Genomic DNA, 23,625 nt, shown 5'->3' with positions numbered 1-23,625 from the left:
ATGCTAATTAGACCCGATAGCCAAATAGCAGAACTACCGTCCAGATGACCTTCCCGACGAAGCTGGGGCTGCAGTGGCTGCGAGGGCCGAGGCAGCTGGGGCTGGGAGAGCTGAGCCCCTTGCATGAATTTTGTGCATCTGGCCTCTAGTTAGGCAATAAAGAGCTAGCTAGACTAGTTCTGGAAAACAAATGCTGCCTGCGTAGTGGAATAATCAAATAGCGAAAGTAGATAGAAAAAGATCTTGCAAGTGGATTCTAGATAAGAAACATGAATATTTAAATTTGTCATTAAAATGTTCACATGTTATTTTCTATTTTATAAAACAAATATAGAATTTTCTAATTAAGTTCTTTAGTTTTGGGAAATCTCATTTTATTTTATTTATTAAATATATTTTTATTGATTTCAGGAAGGAAGGGAGAGAGGGCTAGAAACATCAGTGATGAGAGAGAATCATTGATTGGCTGCCTCCTGCATGCCCCCCACTGGAAATCAAGCCTGCAACCTAGGCATGTGCCCTGACCAGGAATAGAACTATGACTTCCTGGTTTATAGGTTGATGCTCAACCACTGAGCCACACCAACCAGGCTGGAGAATCTCATTTTAGTTATAGAAAGTACAGAGGAGCCGTAGCTGGTTTGGCTCAGTGGATGGAGCATCGACCTGCAGACTGAAGGGTACTGGGTTCTGTTCCAGTCAAGGGCACATGCCTGGGTTGTGGCCTCGATCCCTAGTAGGGGGCGTGCAGGAGGCAGCCAGTCAATGATCCTCTCATCATTGCTGTTTCTATCTCTCGCCCTCTCTCCCTTTCTCTCTGTAATCAATAAAAATAAAAAAAATTTTAAAAAGGAAAGTACAGAGGGTTTTCATGTAAGCGTGTCTTCTAGATGTTAAAGTAAATGTGATATATTTTAACATAAATCCAGTGGTAAAGATGGATTTTTATATTAAGACTGGATTTTTTTTTTATAGCAATGGTCTAAAGAATTTGAGTTTTCTGTTTCTATAGTTTTAGAAAATACTGAAATTTGGAAGATAGTCTTGTATATTAGAGGTTTTAAAAAATATCTATTAGAACCCAGCCGGTGTGACTCAGTGGTTGAGCATAGACCTATGAACTAGGAGGTCACAGTTCAATTCCCAGTTGGGGCACATGTCCGGGTTTGTGGGCTCGGTCCCCAGTAGGGGGCATGTGAGAGACAACTGGTTGGTGATTCTCTCTCACCATTGATGTTTCTATCTCTCTCCCTCTCCCTCCCTCTCAGAAACATATATATATGGGCATATATACCCATATATATATGAAAAATATGAGTTCTTTCAATTTAAGGAAACAACTTGAAAAAAGAATTTTACTTTGGTAAGAAATTCTTGGACCAAACTTACTCTTCATCTTCACTATATCATTCATTGGGATTATGTTCTTTTGAACAAAATTAGGATTGTTTTTGTTTTGTTTTGTTTCTACTTAAACAGTGGGACAAAGTCAACATAAGATGTTAATGCAAAATGAAGATATAAATGTCACTGAAGCCAAAACCGGTTTGGCTCAGTGGATAGAGCGTCAGCCTGCGGACTGAAAGGTCCCAGGTTCGATTCCGGTCAAGGGCATGTAACTTGGTTGCGGGCACATCCTCAGTGGGAGGTGTGCAAGAGGCAGCTGATCGATGTTTCTCTCTCATCGATGTTTCTGACTATCTATCCCTCTTCCTTCCTCTCTGTAAAAAATCAATAAAATATATTAAAAAAAAAAAAAAAAAAAAAAAAAACAGGGGCCTCTTTGTTTAAAAAAAAAAAAAAATGTCACTGAAATTTGATAGAGTTGGATTATTACTATGATAATCAATTGTCAGGTATAGATATCTGTATTTGGAAATCTGTGACTCTGAGCCAAGTCTTTTTGTTGTTAAGTGACAGAAATCCAACTCAAAACTAGTTTGGGGGGAAAACGGGGACTTTGATAATTTAGTAATTATGTGTATAAGTATCATAAGTGGTTAAAATCATGAACTTGGGAGCCAAAGTGCCGGAGTTAGAAAACCTGACTCCTCCACTTGTTCGTTATCTGACTCTAAACAGTTACTTTTTCTCTGTGTTTTAAGTTTCTTATCTCTCTCTTTTTTTTTTAAGTGGAAAAAGTAACCCTCATAAGGTGTTGGGAGGTAAAATGAGGTAATATGTTAAGCACTTTGACCTTATCTAATACAAGATGAGTCAAATAAATGTTAGCTGTTAATTAGATAATAGTTATTTCCAGAAATACAAGAGCCATAAGTGGGTCCTGGGAATATATGTTGTACAAATAGGTACTCTTTTTATCTGTATGTTTATTTTAGAAACTCCGTAGTCTGTTCCAACCATGGTTGGCTTATAGTAAGCACATATGTACTAGTATATTGAATGAGTGAATACATGAATGTAAATGTATTCTAAAGGTACTGCTTTGTGAATTGAAAGAATTATGCTGACCTAATGAACTTTCTGATTTCAGATTTGAAAGATTAGAAGTCCTGGCTGTGTTTGCCTCTACAGTCTTGGCACAGTTGGGAGCTCTCTTTATATTAAAAGAAAGGTACATTTTTTTATGAAGTTACTGTCATTCTAAATTCCATCTGTGCTACCTTTGGAACATAAAGAATCGAGTGAGAGACAGTCTGGTTTATAGGGTATACAAATTAAGACGAACAGTGCTGGAGTTTTGATAGTAGTTTCTTCATATTTTAGACTACTCTCCCTCTTTTTTTTTTTTTTTTTTAATATATTTTATTGATTTTTTACAGAGAGGAAGGAAGAGGGATAGATAGTCAGAAACATCGATGAGAGAGAAACATCGATCAGCTGCCTCTTGCACACCTCCTACTGGGGATGTGCCCGCAACCAAGTTACATGCCCTTGACGGGAATCGAACCTGGGACCCTTCAGTCCACAGGCTGACGCTCTATCCACTGAGCCAAACCGGTTTTGGCTACTCTCCCTCTTTTTCACCCTCTTTTATGACCTTTGAGGCTACTGAATCCAATTATAGGTAGGCTTGAACGAAAGAAGGGATTCAGTGAGATGTGCTGTAATGCTTAGTACTACAAACCCATTGAAACAGGTCTGGTAGAGAAAGATTGACATTACATATCGTGGATATTGAGTCTCCTTACCTTATTATTGCTAATAATCAACAGTTGGTTATCATATTAAAGATTTTGTGAATTTATTGGGTTAATAATATGTTTAATAAAGCTTTTTAATTTTATAATTTATAGGACTTATTTAATACATTTTTTCTTTCTTTTAGTGTAGAACGCTTTTTGGAGCAGCCTGAGATACACACGTAAGATTTTGCTTTTGACATAACAAAATTTACTATTACTAACTTAATTGGTATATTATTACGTAGCTGTTACTTGGGTCAATATTAGAGTTCAGAGAATGGCAGAATTCATTTCATTGGTATTTCACAAACAAAATCTCCAAATCCCAAGATTCCTTCTTTTCACCCTCACTGTTCCCAAGCCGTTGTACTGCAGAGGAAGGCCTCTCTACCATGGCTTCAGGTCCCTCATTATTTCCAGGCCCAGGGCAACACACTAAGCCTGTCCCGTCTGGTCTTCTATAATTTGATTCTCAAACTCTTTTAGTAGCACCTGTAGAAATTGTTATTATTTCCCATATAGTTGTCAACTATTTGGACTTCCCCTGTTTTTGGTCATTTTAATTCAGGACAGCTGACCTGTCCAGTGTACTATAAAGCAAATGCCATTAGCATTTATACACATTTATAACAGCAGTTACCTGTAAGAAGATGGTGTTAATGCTAAGAGTCTTTTTTTGTCCTGTGTAGGGTGGAGCAGCAGTAGATAGCACATGGGTTATAGGGCTAGAAACCAAGTTCAGATTCTGGCTCTGCTAATACCAAACCATAGAAGCAGGCCACTCTGCTTTCCCATTTCTTTCTTAGTCTCTCTGCATGCCGAAATTACATATTGACATTACCAAGAAAAAACTAATGGTGAATGTTATTGTTTTTTTTTAGGGGAAGATTATTAGTTGGTACTTTTGTGGCTCTTTCATTCAACCTATTCACGATGCTTTCTATTCGGAATAAACCTTTTGCATATGTCTCAGAAGGTATGATTTTTGCCATTAATAAAAAATTTAATTAATCTCATAAAAACAAGTCTTTTGTTTATTTCATTAACTTAAAAGTCATTGAGAAAATACATTCTGAAGAGAAGAGAGAACTATCACAAATGTTTTCAAGTTTTCTTTAAGCAGAGAATTATAGAACAAAATCTAATTACTTCAAGCTTTATTACTTAAAAACAGGTACGATTAACATAAATTAAATGTGTCCAGCTGGTGTTGCTCAGTGGTTGAGTGTGGACCCATGAACCAAGAGGTCACTGGTTCAATTCCCGGTCAGGCCCAGGTTGTGAGATCCATCCCCAGTAGGGGGCAACTGATCAATGTTTCTCTCTCTCTATCTTCTCCCTTCCTCTCTCTCTAAAAAAATCAATAAAAACATTTTAATTAAATGTGATGAAAAATTACATTTATCAAATAACATGAATGATACTTTGTATGTATAACCTACCTTCAAAAAGTGTATTGCAAGCATTCTAAGAGCTTCAGGATATTTAGAATAGTTGATGTGCTCCTTGAAAATAATTTAATCCCAATAAATTAAATAAGTTCTCAGGTACTTCTCTTTGGCAGTGGTAGGTGAGCTGGCATATTTTCATGTAACAAAAGTTTTTTCTCTTGAAATATTCTTTTATTTTTAAGTCTTTACAAATTCAGACTGGTTATTTTACTTCAGCGGTGTAAAGGGTTAACCAGTGATTGATGAAGAGATGAGGTATAAACAAAAGTGGGCCATGGGCACAAACCTACTTTTTAAAGCAGAGACAGGTCTTTTAGGTCTCACTGGCTTGAACACCAGGGTAATCAAGAAGAAAACTTTCTGAAATGCCCATTCAAATGTAAACGACTTTGTGAATGTCATAAAGTATGAGTTACGTTTGTATGAGTGAGAGTTTTAGAGTTTATTGCATGAACTTGAAAATTAAATAATAATACTTGAGATGACCAGATTTATTTATTTATGTATGTATTTTTGGTTAATCCTCACCTGAGAATTTTTTTCCCATTGCTTTTCAGAGAGTTGATGGGAGGGAGGGAAGGAGGGGGAGAGAAAGAGAAACACATTGATTGGTTGCCTTCTACACAAGCCCAGACTAGGGATGGGAGCTAACCTGAAATAGAACCTGAGACCCTTTGGTGTGTGGGTCAATGCTCTAACCAGTGAGCACACTCGCCAGGGCCAGAATTATTTAAAATTTACAAATTGTTGAAATAGTATCATGCTCACTTCAGAAATTTTAAAAAGATTCTGAGATTTAGAAGCAATCTGATCCCTATGTAAAGATCAGAAAGAATCAAGAAGAGAAAGAATACTGATAATATGACCCTGAAATAACAACTGTTAACCTTTGTATTTTACCCTTTCATTTTTTATGCACATATACATATCTTTGCTTACCTATAATTGTATGGATTTAAAATTTTATGCCTTTTTTTTCCTTCCAATTAACGGTGTCTGGAGAAAAAAATGCTTCCCTGCTTTTTGGGATATTGATTTAAGCTGCTTATTAAGAAACAAAAGACTCAGAAAGAACCTTTGACCCTCCCCCTTTCCTGCCCTAAAGGTTCAGACTGATAAAACTGCTTTAGGAAGGAGAATTTAGGATGGCACCTTAGCCTAATTTGAATTAAGTCTGGCAAATAGAGTTTCAGGCATGGCTTTGTTAACTAGATACCCACTGTGTCCCATTGTTTCTGAGTCACCTCCCAAGGTTTTCCATGCCACCTGTGTTTCTCTCTTCAACTACCTGTAAATTGCCCATTCTCACTTCTGAAAGGTAATATTCCACTTCACTCCTTTCCCCTTTGTCCAAAAATGTCTTATCTAGCCAGTGTTGCCTCTCTGTGTTTAGAATTTTCATAGATTTATCATGTCTATGAATTCTCCATGCACATGTATTAAACTTTGATTTTCTCCTGTTTAAAGGAAAGAAAAATAACGCTTTCATAATATTTTGTCATATGAATATTTTTAAACATTAGTCTATTCCTATGTATTCCCAACTTTACTTTTTACAAATAATGCTCTAATCAGCTTTTTTTTTCTTATATTCCTTTATTTGTGTTTACACAAAAGTCATTTTGTGATTCTAATCAGCTTTTTTGTATTAAATTTCTTGTATGCATGTAGGATAAATTCCCGGAGATAAATTATAAATGGATTAAAAATACAGTATTTTTAAAAGCTTTTATATATATATTACCAAACTCATTTCCAAAAAGGTTATCTAGTTTGTATTTTCATTAGTTGGAAATGAAAGTTCCCAGAAACATCATGATTTGTGATGTTAGCTAAAATTTGAGTGGAAAATAGTATCTACTAGGCATTGTGCTAAATGCTTTACATAGAATAACCCATTTCTCCCTATAACCATATGAGATAAATTATTTTAATATTTTCATTCTACACTGAAGCCTGAGACAGGCCATACATCTAGGGAAGGGAGAGATGGAATTTGAAGTCAGATATTCTGGCATCTGGAGCTGCTCTTAACTGTTCTACTACTAGTACAGTGGCTTTTGTGTAAGGTTTGGCAATCTTTTTTCTTTTTTATCAGAGTATACATTAAAAATGAGTATGATTAGCACCTGGGGTAACTGTAAGAGGAAACTTGAGCCTGGAGGCTGCTTGTCCAGGACACTACCTAATAGGCCCCCACCTGGCCTTTCTGAGAGCTGAGGGAATTAATAATTGGTTTACTTATAATCCATTCTCAGCACACTGGTTAGAAAACTCTTTATGCTTTACAGTATAAAGAGCCTTTAAAACGTCAAATTAATAGTAATGATATGTGTAACTTCATTAATTCCTTCAGGTCAACTATATATTGTAGTCAAAACTGCTTTTGATTTAGTATCTTAAAGGTGTAAAAGAGGGACAAGTTCTATATTTGAGGAGTAACATGTCCTTTTGTAATGTTAGGTGGATTGTTGCCAAACTTATTTTGAACATTAAAGAAATCAAGTATTTGTGGTAGTGATTTCTTCTATATAGATAATTTAGTATTTTCTTCTTAAAGCTGCCAGTACAAGTTGGCTTCAAGAGCATGTTGCAGATCTTAGTCGAAGGTAAGATGTTATGGGGTTTCATGATATACATGATTTTAAAGGAATGCACAAGAAATGCGTATGTCATGTGAACTTACACGATTCATTGCTGAGGTCAATATATGAATCTCACAGATCAGATTCTTATTCTTCCTTTTTCATTTTAATTGATGATATAAGAGAGACCTTTATGAGTGAGATTTGTTGCCAGATCCTCTGCTTTCTTTAAAAGATATATGATATTAAAAGACAAGTCATCTTTTCGAAGATTTTCATCAGTATCACATAAGTTCTGCTAGCTAATGAATACTCTTATTTGTTTTACTCGTAGCGTGTGTGGAATTATTCCAGGACTTAGCAGTGTCTTCCTTCCCCGAATGAATCCATTTGTTTTGATTGACCTTGCAGGAGCATTTGCTCTTTGTATTACGTATATGCTAATTGAAATTAAGTAAGTATTTTTTATTTCTGTAAAGTGTGTTTCCATTCCTGGGGCCTGACTATTAAGGTCATCGATGGGATGGATAGGGGTTAAGCTTATAGCACGTTTGCTTATGACCTATGTAACTTTGGTCATGTCTTGTCCTCAAGTAGCTTCATCTGAAAAAGTATGGGGGTTGTATTCAGTAAGTATTTTTTTATTACAATCTATAATGCCAAATTAATTCCCTACTGCTAATTGATGATTGGAACACAAGAGGACGATAAAATAAGAGAAATAAGCCACAGCTTGCTATTTCTGAGACAGGGAAGAGAAGAGGAAGTAGGTGTGAAGCAGTTGTTTTTTAATCCTCATTTGTTCTTCTACTTATTGATGCATTCATTGGTTGATTCTTGTATGTGTCCTGACCGGAGATCAAACCTGCAGCTTTGGCTTATCGGGACCACACTCTAACCAACTGAGCTACCCCGCCAGGGCCTTGCACATACTGCTTTCAATGTCTACAATCTCTTCCTTCCATCATCTCACTCCTCTTTGCAGACTCAGTTCAAATGTCACCTCTTTTTATATGTAGCCTTTCTGCATTATCTCTCCCCCAGTAGCCTTGACACTCAGTCCTATGTGCATCCATGATTCTCCATAGGGACTTCTCCTTTGCATGCAAAGGGCTTTATTATGTTTTTCACATGTGTTTCTCCTGCTATTTCAAAGTCAGGAACTAGGTCTTAACTCATGTCTCTATTCCAGCATGTAGGGAAAAGTTAAAAAGCGTGCTTGTAACCATGGGGATTTGGGTTTATCTTAGTAGAACAGCCTGAACTATTGAGATGTTGCACCTCAGAACAATCTCATTTTGTGAAACGCCTGGCGAATTTTGAAAAATTTTAATAGTAATTATTGGAAAGTTATTATTTACAGGAAAACTAATAGAATCACTGATGAAATCATTAGTGTCTCTGTATCAGAAATTACTATTTGGCCAAAACCGGTTTGGCTCAGTGGATAGAGCGTCAGCCTGTGGACTGAAAGGTCCCAGGTTCGATTCCGGTCAAGGGCACGTAACTTGGTTGCGGGCACATCCCCAGTAGGAGGTGTGCAAGAGGCAGCTGATCGATGTTTCTCTCTCATCGATGTTTCTAACTCTCTATCCCTCTTCCTTCCTCTCTGTAAAAAATCAATAAAATATATTTAAAAAAAAAAAAAGATTTCAAAAAGAAAAAAAAGAAATTACTATTTGAAGGGTTTTATTTGTTGCAGTAAGTGAACATGTATGAAATCTTCCTAGTTGACAAGTAGATTGACTGAAAATAGTAAGGAAATGCTCACATTTTCTTCTTCATCATCATCTCTTCACACTAATTCAGATAATTATTAGTTTTTCCCCCACTAAACTTGGGCAAGAAACAATTCTGAAAACTTTCTGTTTTCCTTTGAGATGTTCCAATTGCCAGTAGTGATCACCTGTGATAAAATGGTCCTTTAGGTAATTAATGTTCGGTAGACTGAATTGTAAGAAGTTGAGTGAGGCATACATTTACAATTTAGAATTATTTTTTTCCTTTTAGTAATTATTTTGCTGTAGACACTGCCTCTGCCATAGCAATTGCTCTGATGACATTTGGCACTATGTATCCCATGAGCGTGTACAGTGGGAAAGTATTACTCCAGGTAAGGGTCTTCTTTCAGTGTGCATGCTTAATATTAGCCACGTTCTTCTACCAGATTGTGAAACTTTTGGCTTTTATAAATGAAGCCAAACAATAATCTCTGAAATTTGTATACTACGAACTAGATGAAATTACCTGGTCCCATAAAATAGGCACAAATATTCCTATATTTGTAATATAAAACAAAATTATAAATTAAAATTTTTTTTTACCTCTAATAATGTTCCAGTTGAAAACAGTGTTACTTTTTAAAAGTATTTAGATATTTATTTCCCTCTAATTTGTATAAATTTATTGTATAATCTGGTTATGATTGTTTTCTTTTTTCTCTGTGATTGAATCAGTGAGAATTTTAAATTTCAAACTTAAAATTTTAAGTGACAAATTATTAGTTATTAAAACAATGGGACAAGTCCAGCTACCTATAGACAAGTACCTGAATGGAGAGGTAGTTTCCCAGGATTGGGTGTGTATGGAAGCTTTGCTTTTCCTTCTGTCTTTACCTCATGCCTTTTCTTAAACTTACAGTATCTCCATCTCCAGGACCAGTAAATAAATAACAATAAGATAATAGTTGTTTAGTGCCATGCCCTATATAACATGTTACTTTCTTAAACGTTTTTTGTTGAGTGCCTAGTTCTTTAAGCCTTACTTTGTTCTAGAGATAGCAGCTTCTTTGTTAAGATCAGAAGTGAGCATGCACTAGTTTTTTATGTTGCCCCACTAGTGGGCCAGTTGAAAACTCTCTTTCCTAAATCATGATAGGGTACATGTCAAACAAAGCAAAGGTTGGTATAGACCCATATTGTTTGTTTCTGAACCATTGTTGCAAAAAATTTTATCTCCCTTGATGTATGTTTTATTTTCCCCCCAGACAACACCACCCCATGTTATTGGTCAGTTGGACAAACTTCTCAGAGAGGTAAGATGGAATAATAAAATCATTTAAATTTGTAATTAGAGAATGCAAAGAATGGGTACAAAAAATACTTTATTCAACCCAACCCTATCTAGAATTTTAGGGGCATTTGTGTCCTTAACTCATTAGGAAACATAACATAGTGACAAAAGTAGAAAGATTGAGGATTGCTCAGTCTGGAAGCCAAATTCACTTTAAATAGATGTGGAAGGTAATGATCTATAGACCACTCTTCTACCTATATTAATGCTGTAACTTTTATGATTCTACAATAAAACTTAAGGATATGATTAAATCAGTGCTCTTTTTTAAATCTGTTGATTGCTTCACCATCTAACATCTTGATTTGTGGGTTTAGATTTTTGGATTGTTACACGTTTCCACCTGCCAACTAATGAAGGAGCAAGAAAATTGAATTATTTGGATGTGAAAAGTGTTTTAAAATATTGGTTGTCAGTATCACAAAGGGCACTCTCATCAAGAGAGCGGGTTACATGTCTCGGCTAGTGGAGCCTGTGCCACTGCGCCAGGGACCACACACTGTATATCTAGCCTTGGAATTTCCTTTTGACCCACATCCAAATAACAGTCTTTGTTTTGCAGAAATGTGTTGAAAGGGATTTCAGAGAAAGAAATGATAGAGAAGAAAGAAAAGAAAAAAACCTGATAGCACAAGTGCTGGCTATACATATATGCCATATTGATACAATGAAAAGAGCCACACACTGTTGAACAAGGTGGGGTGGGGGCTGTAAAGACCCAATTCTAGAAGGATTGGTGCAGACAGGAAGCTGGAGAAATAAGGTCTTGGCTCTACTGCACAAGCAGAAAGGATATCTTAAGTAGTGGTCTGGGCTTCTCTCGGCTAATGAGTGTCCTCAGGAAGGGTTTGGACATGTCATTCCTAGGCTCTGAGCAAGTCCAGAGTGTGGCTGACCTGTGTTGGATATGTCAAATGCAAACAACCCCATTTCTGTATTTTTTATCAGGTATCCACCTTGGATGGAGTTTTGGAAGTACGAAATGAGCATTTTTGGACCCTAGGTTTTGGCTCATTGGTATGTTTTCTTCATATCACTTTAGTTATTTAAAGCACTAGAGTCCCAGTGCACGAAATTCTTACACGGGGGGAGGGGGGTGTCCCTCAGCCCAGCCTGCACCCTCTGCAATCTGGGACCCCTCAAGGGATGTCCCACTGCCCGTTTAGGCCCGATCCCGATAGGGCCTAAACAGGCAGTCAGACATCCCTCTCACAATTCAGGACTGCTGGCTCCCAACTGCTTGCCTGCCTGCCTTCCTGATTGCCCCTAAGCGCTTCTGCCTACCAGCCTGATCACCCCCTAACCACTCCCCTGCCAGCCTGATTGATGCCTAACTGCTCCCCTGCCAGCCTGTTTTCCCCTAACTGCCCTCCCCTGCAGGCTTGATCACTCCCAACTGCTCTCCCTTGCAGGCCTGTTCCCTCCCAACTGCCCTCCCCTGCTGGCCATCTTGTGGCGGCCATCTTTTGTCCACATGGGGGCGGCCATCTTGTGTGTTGGAGTGGCGGTCAATTTGCATATTGTGGGGGCCAGCTGGTTGGCCCTGAAGGGTGTCCTGGAACAGGGTTGGGGTTCCTTTGGGGTGTGGGGCCGCCTGGGCGAGGGGCCTGTGGTGGTTTGCAGGCTGGCCACGCCCCCTGGCGACCCAAGCGGAGGCCCTGGTATCTGGGATTTATTTATCTTCTATAATTGAAACTTTGTAGCCTTGAGCAGAGCCAAGCCTCCTGCTTGCTCCATGGCTGCAGCCATTTTTGTTGGGATTTATCTTCTATAATTGAAACTTTGTAGCCTTGAGTGGAGGCCAAGGCAGGCCAGGGCTACGGAAGCTTAGCTTTCTCCATTGCCGGGGGCAACTCAAGCCTCCTGCTCTCTCCAGCTCCATGGCTGCTGCCATTTTTGTTGGGATTTATTTATCTTCTATAATTGAAACTTTGTAGCCTTGAGCAGAGGCCTGGGCTGGCCAGGGTGTGCGGAAAGCTTGGCTTCCTCCATTGCTGGGGAAACCCAAGCCTCCTGCTCGCTCCATGGCTGTAGCCATCTTGGCTGGGTTAATTTGAATACTCGCTCCTGATTGGCTGGTGGGCATGGCTTGTGGGTGTGGCGGATGTAAAGTCAATTTGCATATTGCTCTTTTATTAGATAGGATACTTTATAATTTTCAAAACTGAAAAAATTATTTCTTTAAAATTCTCATAGAGTCTTTTTTTTTTTTTTTTAAACATATTTTATTGATTTTTTACAGAGAGGAAGGAAGAGTGATAGATAGTCAGAAACATCGATGAGAGAGAAACATCGACCAGCTGCCTCCTGCACACCTCCCACTGGGGATGTGCCCGCAACCAAGTTACATGCCCTTGACCGGAATCGAACCTGGGACCCTTCAGTCCGCAGGCTGACGCTCTATCCACTGAGCCAAACCGGTTTTGGCTCTCATAGAGTCTTTGATTTCTGTTTTTGTTCAATAGAGTCTAAAATGTAGGTGGAGCCCTAACCGTTTTGGCTCAGTGGATAGAGCATCAGCCTGCGGACTGAAGGGTCCCAGGTTTGATTCTGGTCAAGGGCATGTACTTTGGTTGCAGGCACATCCCCAGTAGGCGGTGTGCAGGAGGCAGCTGATCAATGTTTCTCTCTCATCGATGTTTCTAACTCTCTCTCCCTCTCCCTTCCTCTCTGTAAAAAATCAATAAAATATATTTTAAAAATAAAAATAAATAAAATGTAGGTGGACTCAGAAACCTAATTGAGATTAATGGATGGATGTTTTTCTTTTTTCTTTTACACCAAATCATCTTAATATTGAACTGTCCAGATAAGGCAAATTCAGTCACACATTCCTAAATATGAAAATGTTGCAAAAGTAAAAGGTGCAATTATTATTTTTTAATATATTTTTATTGACTTCAGAAAGGAAGGGAGAGGAGAGAGAGATAGAAACATCAATGATGAGAGCGAATCATTGATCGGCTGTGTCCTGCACTCCTCCTACTGGGGGATGAGCCTGCAACCCGGGCATATGCCCTTAACAGGAATCGAACCTGGGACTCTTCAGTCCACAGGCCGATGCTCTATCCACTGAGCCAAACCAGCTAGGGCAAGGTGCAGTTATTTTTCATTGCAGTTCTAATTTTGGAGATTTTACTGAATATGTTAGAGTTACAATAACACATCTTTTACAGCATAAAATTTCATGTTTTCTCATCCAATATTGTACGTCATTACCAGAGAGACTTTATTTCTGTATCAGGAATGATGAGGAAAATAAAGAAAAATATCCAGAAAAACATTAAATCACCATAACCCTCTCATGTAGAGAAAATTGCTATTGATATTTTCGTATTTATACTTATACATTTATTCTCCTTAGAAAATGAGATCATGCTGTTTTACAGTTTGCTCTTTTCACATACAACAAACAGGTTTTCATATCACTATAAAAAGCAAACCATAGGATTTGGTTTTTCAAACATAACACAAATTCCAGAGGTAGGCTAATTAGGGCTGCCCAACAGCTCAGCGATGTTATCCATACTGTAGTTTTTACTTTTAGGTTTAAGCTCCTTTAGTGGAAAAATGGCTGCCTTGTTTCTACCTCTCCCTACTCTTCCCCTCTAGTCATTTGGTATCTCAAACTCAACCACTAGTAAATTCTTCAGGAAAGGCCCTGGGGAACAACATTCCCTAAATTCTTTATTATTTAAAATAGTTGTGGACATTATACTTGAAAAAACTTTGGCTAGATATAAAATCCTGAGCATATATTTTGTTTCCTTGAGTTTCTTAAGTATACTACTCCATTTACCTCTGGCATAAAGTATCCTATATAATAAAGAGGTAATATGCAAATTGACCATCATGCCCTTGCACAAGATGGCCTCCCCCATGTGGTCACAAGATGGCCGGCAGGGGCGGGCAGTTGTGGGCGATCAGGTCAGCAAGGGAGGGCAGTTAGGGGCAACCAGGCCAGCAGGGGAGGGCATTTGGGGGCAACCAGGCCGGCAGGAGAGGGCAGTTGGGGGCGACGGTCTGCAGGGGATGGAGGGCAGTTGCAGGGCGACCAGGCTGGCAGGGGAGGGCCGTTAGGGGCAACCAGGCCGGCAGGGGAGGGCAGTTAGGGGTGACCCGGCCGGCAGGGGAACAGTTAGGCGTCAATCAGGCTGGCAGAGGAGTGGTTAGGGGATGATCAGGCTGGCAGGCAGAAGCGGTTAGGGGCAGTCAGGCAAGCAGGCAGGCAGGTGAGCAGTTGGGAGCCAGCAGTTCCAGATTGTGAGAGGGATATCTGACTGCTGGTTTAGGCCAAGTCCCTGTGGGGTCCCAGATTGGAGAGGGTGCAGGCTGGGCTGAGGGACACGCCTCCTCCAGTGTACGAATTTTGTGCACCAGGCCTCTAGTTACTGTAATAAAAAAGCCTGATAACTCACAGTCTGTTTTGGGGTGTTTTTTCCTTTATATTTGACTTGATCATTTTACCTGGATGCCCCAATTATTTTATTTTTATTTTTATTTTTTTAGTCTAGTAATTTTAGTGTTGGTCATTCTGGGTCAATTATTTCAAGTATGCAGTGTACCCTTTCAATAATATTATTTCACAAACAACATTTTTAAACTTTCAGGAAAGTTTTCTTTAATTATAGTTGTTAATATTTATTCTGGTCTCTTGCTTTGATTTTCTTCTTTGGGAACTTCTGTTGTACTCATTTGGATTTTTGTGGGGTTTTTTGTATATCTGCATTTCCTTTTAATATTTAAAATGTCCCTTTTTACCTTTTATTTCTCCTACAGTATACTTGTGTGTTTATTTGCTTTTGTATTCCTTGTTTAGTCTTCATTTCTGAAGTGAATTTTTTCTTATATTTCTAATTATCTCATTTCTGAGGTTTTCTAATTTTAATTTATATTGAAATTGTTTCATTTTTTTGGCTTGTTTTGATAAAGTGGGGTGTAGTTCTCAGTTTTGTAGGTAAATCTTTCTGGTGATCTTTTAATCTGTTCTGTTTTTTTTTTATATATAATTACTTTGTGTGGGATTTGGATTCAGTTCTTTTCTATGGCTTCTTTTTATATGAAATTAGGTTTCCTGAACTTAAGAAATAAGGGGTGGTTTAAGGTAGTATGTCTAAATTCATAGCTCTAGAGTTCCCTCTTCTGCTGAGTCTGTGAAGTGCAAGTTTTTCCTTTCCCCTGGCTCTGTTTCCCTTCCATTTGTGTCTGAGCCTCTACTGTGCCGCTCAATTGGGATTCTGTTCCCAGTTGTTTCTTCTTAATGTGGGGCTTTGCTTGGTTTCTTTTGAGAGTTCTAGGGTTCAGACTACTCCAGTTCTTCATATCTTATTGCAGACCCAGCTGCCTTTCTCAAATTCTCTGTCCTAGATTGCCACTAGCACCGGCTTACTGCTTTAGGGTTTTTAGGTCAGGCAGATCCACTATTACTTGCTCCTCCACAGAAGCTGATACCTTGCAGGTCTATAGCTTGCATTTGGGTTTTCTTAGCACCATGTTAGCTAGCTTTTTGTAGATGGTGTTCATTGGTTTTTGGATTTGCTGTCTTAGTTTCTGTATTTATGGGAATATTTGGGGCATTTCAAAAAAGTGCCACCACTGTCGCTATCTTCTAAGAATCCCAACATAATTTTTAATGGCTGCAGTTTCACATTATATGAATGGCTGCAGTTTTACATTGTTACCATATAAACTGGCTGGGATGAATATTTCTCTGGTGTAATCTTTGTATACACTTGTGATTATTCCTTAATATTAATTTTTAGGCTTTACACCGTGTGAGGATACAATTAGAAATCTGAGAACTAACTGCAAGAGAGATCTTATTCAACCATGATGATTTAACCACTCTGATCTTGGGTTGGTAGTCCCTGTACCAGCTAAGTCCTGAGGTGGGCCCGAACAGATGCAGCCACACCACCTCATTGGATCTGCACCATACAATTCACCTGGAATGGCTGGAGACCCAAAGATCCCTTCTTGTCTGAGATCGTTCTGAGCTACACGTATCTGTCCTAAGGGAGCCCCAAGGTCAAGCCACAAGGCCCTGGGACCTATTTCTTGTGGATAGGAGTCAATGGAGGCCTCAGTAGTAGTGCCCCAGTGCTCAGTGAGCTGGGGCACGCAGCATCCCCAATTGAGTGGTGGCTGTTCTCTTCCCTGTGAAACCTGTGCCTCTCCTAAAAGTAGACAGTGCATGAGGTCCAGGTGGAGCTCAAGTAGGTGTGTGGGGGGTAGGGTGCTCAAGCTACTGGCACACTGAACGGTCAGGTAACCCGATCATCTAACAGAGAGCTGGTCTTCAGTAATGAAAGATCAATTGTGTGTTTTTTTTTTAAGATTAATTTTTATGCCGAAACCGGTTTGGCTCAGTGGATAGAGCGTCAGCCTGCGGACTGAGGGGTCCCGGGTTCGATTCCGGTCAAGGGCACGTACCTTGGTTGCGGGCACATCCCCAGTGGGGGGTGTGCAGGAGGCAGCTGATCGATGTTTCTCTCTCATCGATGTTTCTAGCTCTCTATCCCTCTCCTCTCTCTTCCTCTCTGTAAAAAATTAATAAAATATATTTAAAAAAAAAGATTAATTTTTAGAAGGGGTTTTTGTGAATAAAATAATATTATACCCTTTATGGCTTTGATGCCAGTTGCCAAATTGCTTTCCAAAAATGGTTATACCAATTTGCATTCCTCCAGTAATGTAGTTCATTTTTAATCATTCTTTTAATTATACTGGTATCAATAAATTAGTAGACAAGTGTTTATTAAGCATGGTGGCTTTAAACAAAGAGAATAGTTATCTCAGCTATTCAGAACTTGGCCATCTAACAACTACACTGATGTATTGCCTAATTAAGACCAAGGAAATTACTAAAACAAGCTTTTGAGCTGCCAAGAATAGTTGTCACAAAAGCTATAGATTAACGCAAACACCATAATCATAGGAGACTGAGTCTCGGAAATGGGTTCCACTTATTTTACTTTGATTTCCACATCCGATTGAAAGAGGATACAGTATATTTTATAGTTTTGTATAGTGACAGCAGTGAGATGGCAGTGGCAAAGAAAAGGGAGAAACCAAAGCTGCCTTGATTTCTAGACATGGCTTGTCTTACCTAAAAGTAATCAACTACAAGTCAAATTCAAGCAACATAGATATTTTCTCAGTCTTGTGATTAATGGTAATTCCTATTACTGTTCAATCATAGACTCAGGCACATTCTAACTAAACCAACTGGCCAGTTTATGTTTTGCTGTAATTTTTTTTTTATATAAAATCTGAGTTTATCTAGAAATCAACATGAAATAACTGTTGGGTATTTTATTATATTTACTATATATTTTTATTTAAGATTTTATTATACAAATAGTACCTAGCTGTTAGAAAAGTTAGAACTTACAACTAAGTCAAAAAGAAGAGAATAAAAATTCATAATAATTCTACCATTTGGAGATAAGTGATGTCATGCTTGATATTTTTCTGTATGTATGTGTTTTGGTCAAAACAGGATCATTGTTGTATCTACTATTTTCTTATCTACTTTAAAAACATAATGTGTGATAAACGTCTTTTCAGATTTATAAACATACTTTTTGAAAATTTTTATTATTGATACTATTACAGATGTCCCCATTTTCCCTGCCTTTGCCCAACTTCACTCAACCCCCAAACCCCCCTTCTCTCTGGCTATCACCACACCCTTATCTGTATCTGTGGGTTCTTTGGCTAATCCCTTTGCTAACCCTCATTGTAATGCCTTATGCTCTCTATGTTCCTAGTAATGTAAGGTAAGCTAGACACCTTGAGATTATCTTTGATGAGTTCATCTCCCTCATCCATTACATCCAGTTGGGTATCATGTCCTCCCACTACTAACCCATGGAATCCATCTGTGTCCCTCTCTGATCCCACTGTGTTTGTCCTATCTCAGACCTCTTCATTTTTAACTAGACTGTTGCAGTTATTTCCTACATCATTGGCAATCATCCATACCTATAATTTTTCTGAACTCTATTTTATTGCTGTTGCTAAAACTTATTATCATGATATTTTTAAAAAATATATTTTATTGATTTTTTACAGAGAAGAAGGGAGAGGGACAGAGAGTTAGAAACATCGATGAGAGAGAAGCATTGATCAGCTGCCTCCTGCACACCCCCTACTGGGGATGTGCCTGCATCCAAGGAATGGCCTTGACCGGAATCGAACCTGGGACCCTTTAGTCCCCAGGCCAACACTCCATCCAGTGAGCCAAACTGGCTAGAGCTAGCATGATATTTAGATGCCTCTTCTATCCTTTCCTTTTCACCCCATTACCTACCTTTCTTCTTTACATTCTTTCTTTGTTTCCTCTTTCCTCCTTTCTTCCTTTCTTTTTCTGACCCCTGAAATATTCGTGCTTCTTTATATTGCTTATTCTTGCTCAAACATGCCACATGTTTTAATTGCTATTTCCTAAGCCTATCTCCACCTTTTGAAATTTCATTTAACCATCAACCCTAGATCATCACATGTCATTTTTTTCTTGACGTCTTTCCCAATTTGAGTTAATATCTCCTTTTTCTGCCTTTCTGTTGCATTTTATATACTTCATTTATGTTCTGCCTCATTTATAATATGCCCGTCTTCATCCTACATGGATTTCTCTTTTATATATATTAAAAGATAATGTTTTATTTAAAGAGTCACAAATTATTTCATTGTTAATCATTACTAGGTAGTCTTTAAGGAATATCAAGTCATTAAGTTTTCTCTTGAATGAAAGAGAATACCAAGTACTGTTACAATAAATCTTAAGTAAAATGCTCGTTTCCAAGGGAATTTTCCGTCGTGTAATTCTAAGCAGTCTCTCTTTTGCCCCTTTTAGGCTGGATCAGTGCATGTAAGAATTCGCCGAGATGCAAATGAACAAATGGTTCTTGCTCATGTGACCAACAGACTATACACTCTAGTGTCTACGCTGACTGTTCAGATTTTCAAGGATGACTGGATAAGGCCCTCTTTACCATCGGGGCCTGTTGCAGCCAATGTCCTAAATTTTTCAGATCATCACATAATACCCATGCCTCCTTTAAAGGGTATTGATGAGTCGAACCCTGTCACATCAACTCCAACTAAACCAAGTAGTCCACCTCCAGAATTTTCATTTAACACCCCTGGAAAAAATGTGAACCCAGTTATTCTTCTAAACACACAAACAAGACCTTATGGTTTGGGACTTAATCATGGACAGATACCTTATAGCAGCATGGTTAATCAAGGACTTGGAGTTCCAGGAATTGGAGCAACCCAAGGATTCAGGACTGGTTTTACAAATATACCAAGTAGATATGGAACTAACAATAGAATTGGACAACCAAGACCATGACATACTGTGATTTAATTTATTTTATGAGGAATATTGACTCCTTGACTTCCAATTTACTTAGTAATCCAACTTTGCATTGACTGTTCAATCATTTGTTGTAAATGTTAGAGAATAGTAGGCTAGTTCACATTATATGAAACCAATGAAACTATATTTTTGTAAGATATAGTTAGAACAGTGAGAAACTTCTAAATGTTGTAGGCTTTAAATAGGCTTCCTTTAGAAAGTGTATTTCTCTAAATTTGAATTTTGCTATCTTTGGTTTTGAAGTTGACTACAGTGTGATATGAGATTACAAGAGAACCATTTGATGGAGTAGATCTGTCACATTATATTGTCTTCAGTGAAGTTTATAAACCTGCATCTTGAATAATGATACACATTTTAAGAAAGGATAAAAATATCCAGCCTAAAAGTAAAAAAGTCCTCTTTTATGGCTTTTCCAAACTTAATTGCTACATTTTCCTTTGAGGTCCTCTGAATTCTGTCTTGCAAAGTAAAAGCAAAAATTTTTATCAGAAATTTTAGAATATATTCTACCTAGTTTTGGGTTTTTTAATATATTTTTATTGATTTCAGAGAGGGAGAGTTAGTGATGAAAGAATCATCGATTGGCCGCCTCCTGCAATGGAGATCGAGCCCACAATCCGGGCATGTGCCCCTGACTGGAATTGAACCTGGTACCTGCATTCTGCAGGTTGACACTCTATCCACTGGGCCAAACTGGCTAGGGCATACTACCTAGTTTTTGTCATTTAAAAATTTCAGTACATTTGTAAATAATCCATGGTTCTCAAAGTGTTTTATTCTGGTTAATAAGTACCAAATCCTTTGGTGATGTGCAATAAAGGAATTCCAGTTTTGTCTCTTACACATAATCAGATTCTGACATAATGATGGACTTTATCTTTTTTGTAACTTACATTGGTTAACTTAATTTCTCATTTTTTAAACAAAACATATCAAATATGTTACCAAAATATATGGAATTCAACATATGTTATAATACGGGATTTGATATCTTTTCAAAGTTGCACAATCAGTTTGAGATTATAAATTCTTACCAAAAGATAATGGATCTTAGTTTATAGAGTACAGTATTTTCAGGCTTGCTACAGGCAGTTTTTAACTTGTTTTTATTACTTTCCAAGTGAAAATGTTAAGAGCTTTCTAATGTGGCCAATATTACATATAAAAAAATATAACAAGCAGCAATTACCTGAGGTTTTCTCATTATATCATGAGTTTTATGGTTAGGGTTTTAAGAAGGGATTTTAAGAGTGGATTCAACTTTTCTGGAATCCAGTGACTCCTGGATATTTGTGACTTTTCCAGCCATCACCCAGCTATCTAGAGAAGATTTCTGTTCCTGTAGAATTTGCGACAGTTTCTCCAATCAACTCATCCTCTTTTAAATATGAGCAACACTTCCAAATCCTATTTCTTCACTGTGGAGTAACATCTAAGAAGCCATCTCTATCACAAGTAGTTAATCCTGTGGTAATAAATGACCATGTCCTAAATACCCTTTGCTTGCTGAGGAGTTGGTCATTGTCTTGGCATCTGCGACCCTGTTCAGGCATTTTACCTACTGAAGAAATAGAGTCCACATTACTTTGACTGTTGGTGAAAAGGAAACTTTGTCAAATGTAATAAGGCAACCTGTTTCTTGTCCTTTGTCTTATGTTCTCCAACTATTACTATTGCCTGTTATTGGTCTACCATTACAGGGTGGTTTTTCCTCCATTGACCTCTTCTAAATGTGAATTCGGGTCTTGCATGAAATCTGAAGAACTGCCATGTACTGAGGGATGATTCAGATGTATGTGCTGCCACCGTATGCACATCTCCATCCCTATGGGATTTTCAAAGTGTCCAGGTTCTGAACACAGCTCTGTGTGAGGTTAAATGCCCACTTCCTCAACACCCACTCAGAAGCAACATCTTTGCAGTTGTCCTACCAAAGGTGCTTTCATGCCAACCTACACTATTTGAGAAGCTGCCTGTGGGTTTTGAAGGAATTGGCTCTACTTGCTGAACTTCAGTACTGCCAACTGCTATAGGTGACTTTGGTCCTTGCATTATTATATAACCTCTCATTTGCCAAGCTCTGGCCAGCTTCCGGATATGAAAACAAGAAATTTGGCCAGCATAGGCCTTTAGACAGTAGCCTTACTGGTAAATCTTGCCATGGAGTTACTTGAAGCTAGACAAAAAAAAAAAAAAAAAGTTCAAATTAAATACTTGCCCCATGGTTTGTGATTTAAGAGCAAGCTTCATGGAGTATGATGAACCCTATTTGAGAAATCACTGTTTGTAATGGAAAAAACATTGGACTGGAAGACAAGAATTGGATTCCAAAACTGATACTGCCACTATGTAAGTAGTTTTGTAACCATGGGCAAGTCATTTAACTTCCCTGAGCTTTCTCATCTGTAAAGATAGGGTGGGGAATGAATTAGGATCTATAAACTATCAGCTCTAAAATTTTATGACTGAATCTACAGAATATGTGCCCAGTTGCTAAGCAATATTGTACCCAGAATTTCTTTCCAGTGACTACCTCAACATATAGGCCCAGTTACCTACACCAACACCTAAGCCATTAATTTGAGGTGCCATGAGAATAGAAGGTGAACCGAAGGCTAACACCATTTAGGAATTAGTTTATTTTAGACTTGCTTCGAATAAATCTTTTAAATCTGTTTAAAAATTTTTCTTAGTCTTCTTTCTTTGTGAGAAAGGATTATTTTTTTATTATATCTTTTAATCTGCATTAAAAAACAACACATAAAACCCGTGGTTTCACGATATCACTACTTAGGATGAAAATTGAAGTACATGATGTTAAACCTAAGACAAACTGAAGAAAAATATTGAGTAAGTGGTACAGGAGGGCAATTTGGAAGTATATATAAACAAAATTATAAAAAGCCTATGACTCTTTCAATTCAACTTCTAGGCATCAATCACAGGTAAATTTTCACACATGATGCTCCTTTGTATTTGTTAATATCAAAACCAGAAAATAGTCTTACTGTCACAAAGGATTTTTTTTGCGGAGTGTTGAAGAAAAGATGAGGAACAAGTACCTTTAGCTTCCATAGAGTAATGAAAGAATGGGGTGCGTTTTTATTTCTTCCTTAATCTCTGAAGTCACAGTTGAAATTACATACATGTGTCAGCAACTGGGGTGGACTCAATTTCAAGACATTTAGCTGTTCATAAACTGCCAATTTTTTTTGCTTGACTAAAGAATGCCAATCTTTTTTGGGAGTCTAATCTGCTTTTCATATAAGAAAATGCTTTTCACATTCCAAATTGTTTGCATTAAACTTTTTGAATAAAGAACAGACATGGAGTTTTATGATTTTAAATAAATCTGGCTTCTTTATTCAATAGCTGTTTATTGGTAATTTAATTCTCATATTTAGCAAATATTTGTTGAGAATCTAGTACATGTCAGGCACTGTACTAAGTAAATGTGCATACAGTATATCAGTTCTTGTGACCTATTTTTTTTTCATCTCTGTTGTTTAAAGTATTACATATGTCTACCTCTCCTCCCCCATTGACCCCTTCTTGCCCACCCCCAGCCCCAGGTCTGCACCACACTATTGTCTGTGTCCATGAATATGCATATATGACTTGCTATTCTTGAGACCAAGGGAACCTGGGATAAAGAAGAGAACCCTTCAAGTATCTGATAATCCTGTTAGGAATCATGAAACACAGAACTATAGCACATGTCATCAGTAAACTCCCTCCCACTTCCTCCTCTCCTTTGGTCTCATTTGCCTGACATCCTCTTTTTTTTTTTTTTTTTTTTTTTTTCCTGAATGGTGAAAATAAAGATTTCCATGCCAGAGGCCAGCTGAGGAAGTGATGATGCCACACATCATCCTGATATCAGTAAAGGAAGAGGCAGTTTAGAAGGGGTGAGTTGGGCAGACACTGTTGACAAGGATAATTTTTAGGTGGATAATAGGTTGCCATATACTTTCCAACCT

General features: G+C 37.9%; 1 protein-coding gene across 4 annotated transcripts in view; it reads left to right on the top strand.

Moving 5' to 3' along the window:
• The window catches only part of SLC30A6 (solute carrier family 30 member 6), a 37,778-nt gene that overhangs the window by 8,824 nt on the left and 5,329 nt on the right, over positions 1-23,625 (top strand). For 2 of the 4 annotated variants that reach the window (XR_013961436.1, XR_013961437.1), the window contains exons 6-15: positions 2,134-2,175; positions 2,495-2,575; positions 3,290-3,325; positions 4,028-4,122; positions 7,158-7,206; positions 7,517-7,636; positions 9,193-9,295; positions 10,169-10,216; positions 11,203-11,271; positions 19,115-21,994. Coding sequence is in view for 2 of the 4 variants with exons in the window: in XM_080684479.1 (XP_080540605.1) it covers positions 2,134-2,175; positions 2,495-2,575; positions 3,290-3,325; positions 4,028-4,122; positions 7,158-7,206; positions 7,517-7,636; positions 9,193-9,295; positions 10,169-10,216; positions 11,203-11,271; positions 19,115-19,615 (1,144 nt within the window). In the remaining 2 variants the exon portion in view is untranslated. Of the gene's footprint in view, positions 1-2,133; positions 2,176-2,494; positions 2,576-3,289; positions 3,326-4,027; positions 4,123-7,157; positions 7,207-7,516; positions 7,637-9,192; positions 9,296-10,168; positions 10,217-11,202; positions 11,272-19,114; positions 22,986-23,625 lie in introns of those variants that run through there. The other 2 variants (XM_080684479.1, XM_080684480.1) reach the window with 2 other exon arrangements.

Source organism: Plecotus auritus (genome assembly GCF_963455305.1).
Source record: "Plecotus auritus genome assembly, chromosome: 8".
In the NCBI taxonomy this organism is placed as follows: domain Eukaryota; kingdom Metazoa; phylum Chordata; class Mammalia; order Chiroptera; family Vespertilionidae; genus Plecotus; species Plecotus auritus.
The sequence above is the reverse complement of the archived record's forward strand: the minus strand, read 5'-3'. Positions and strand labels throughout refer to the sequence as shown.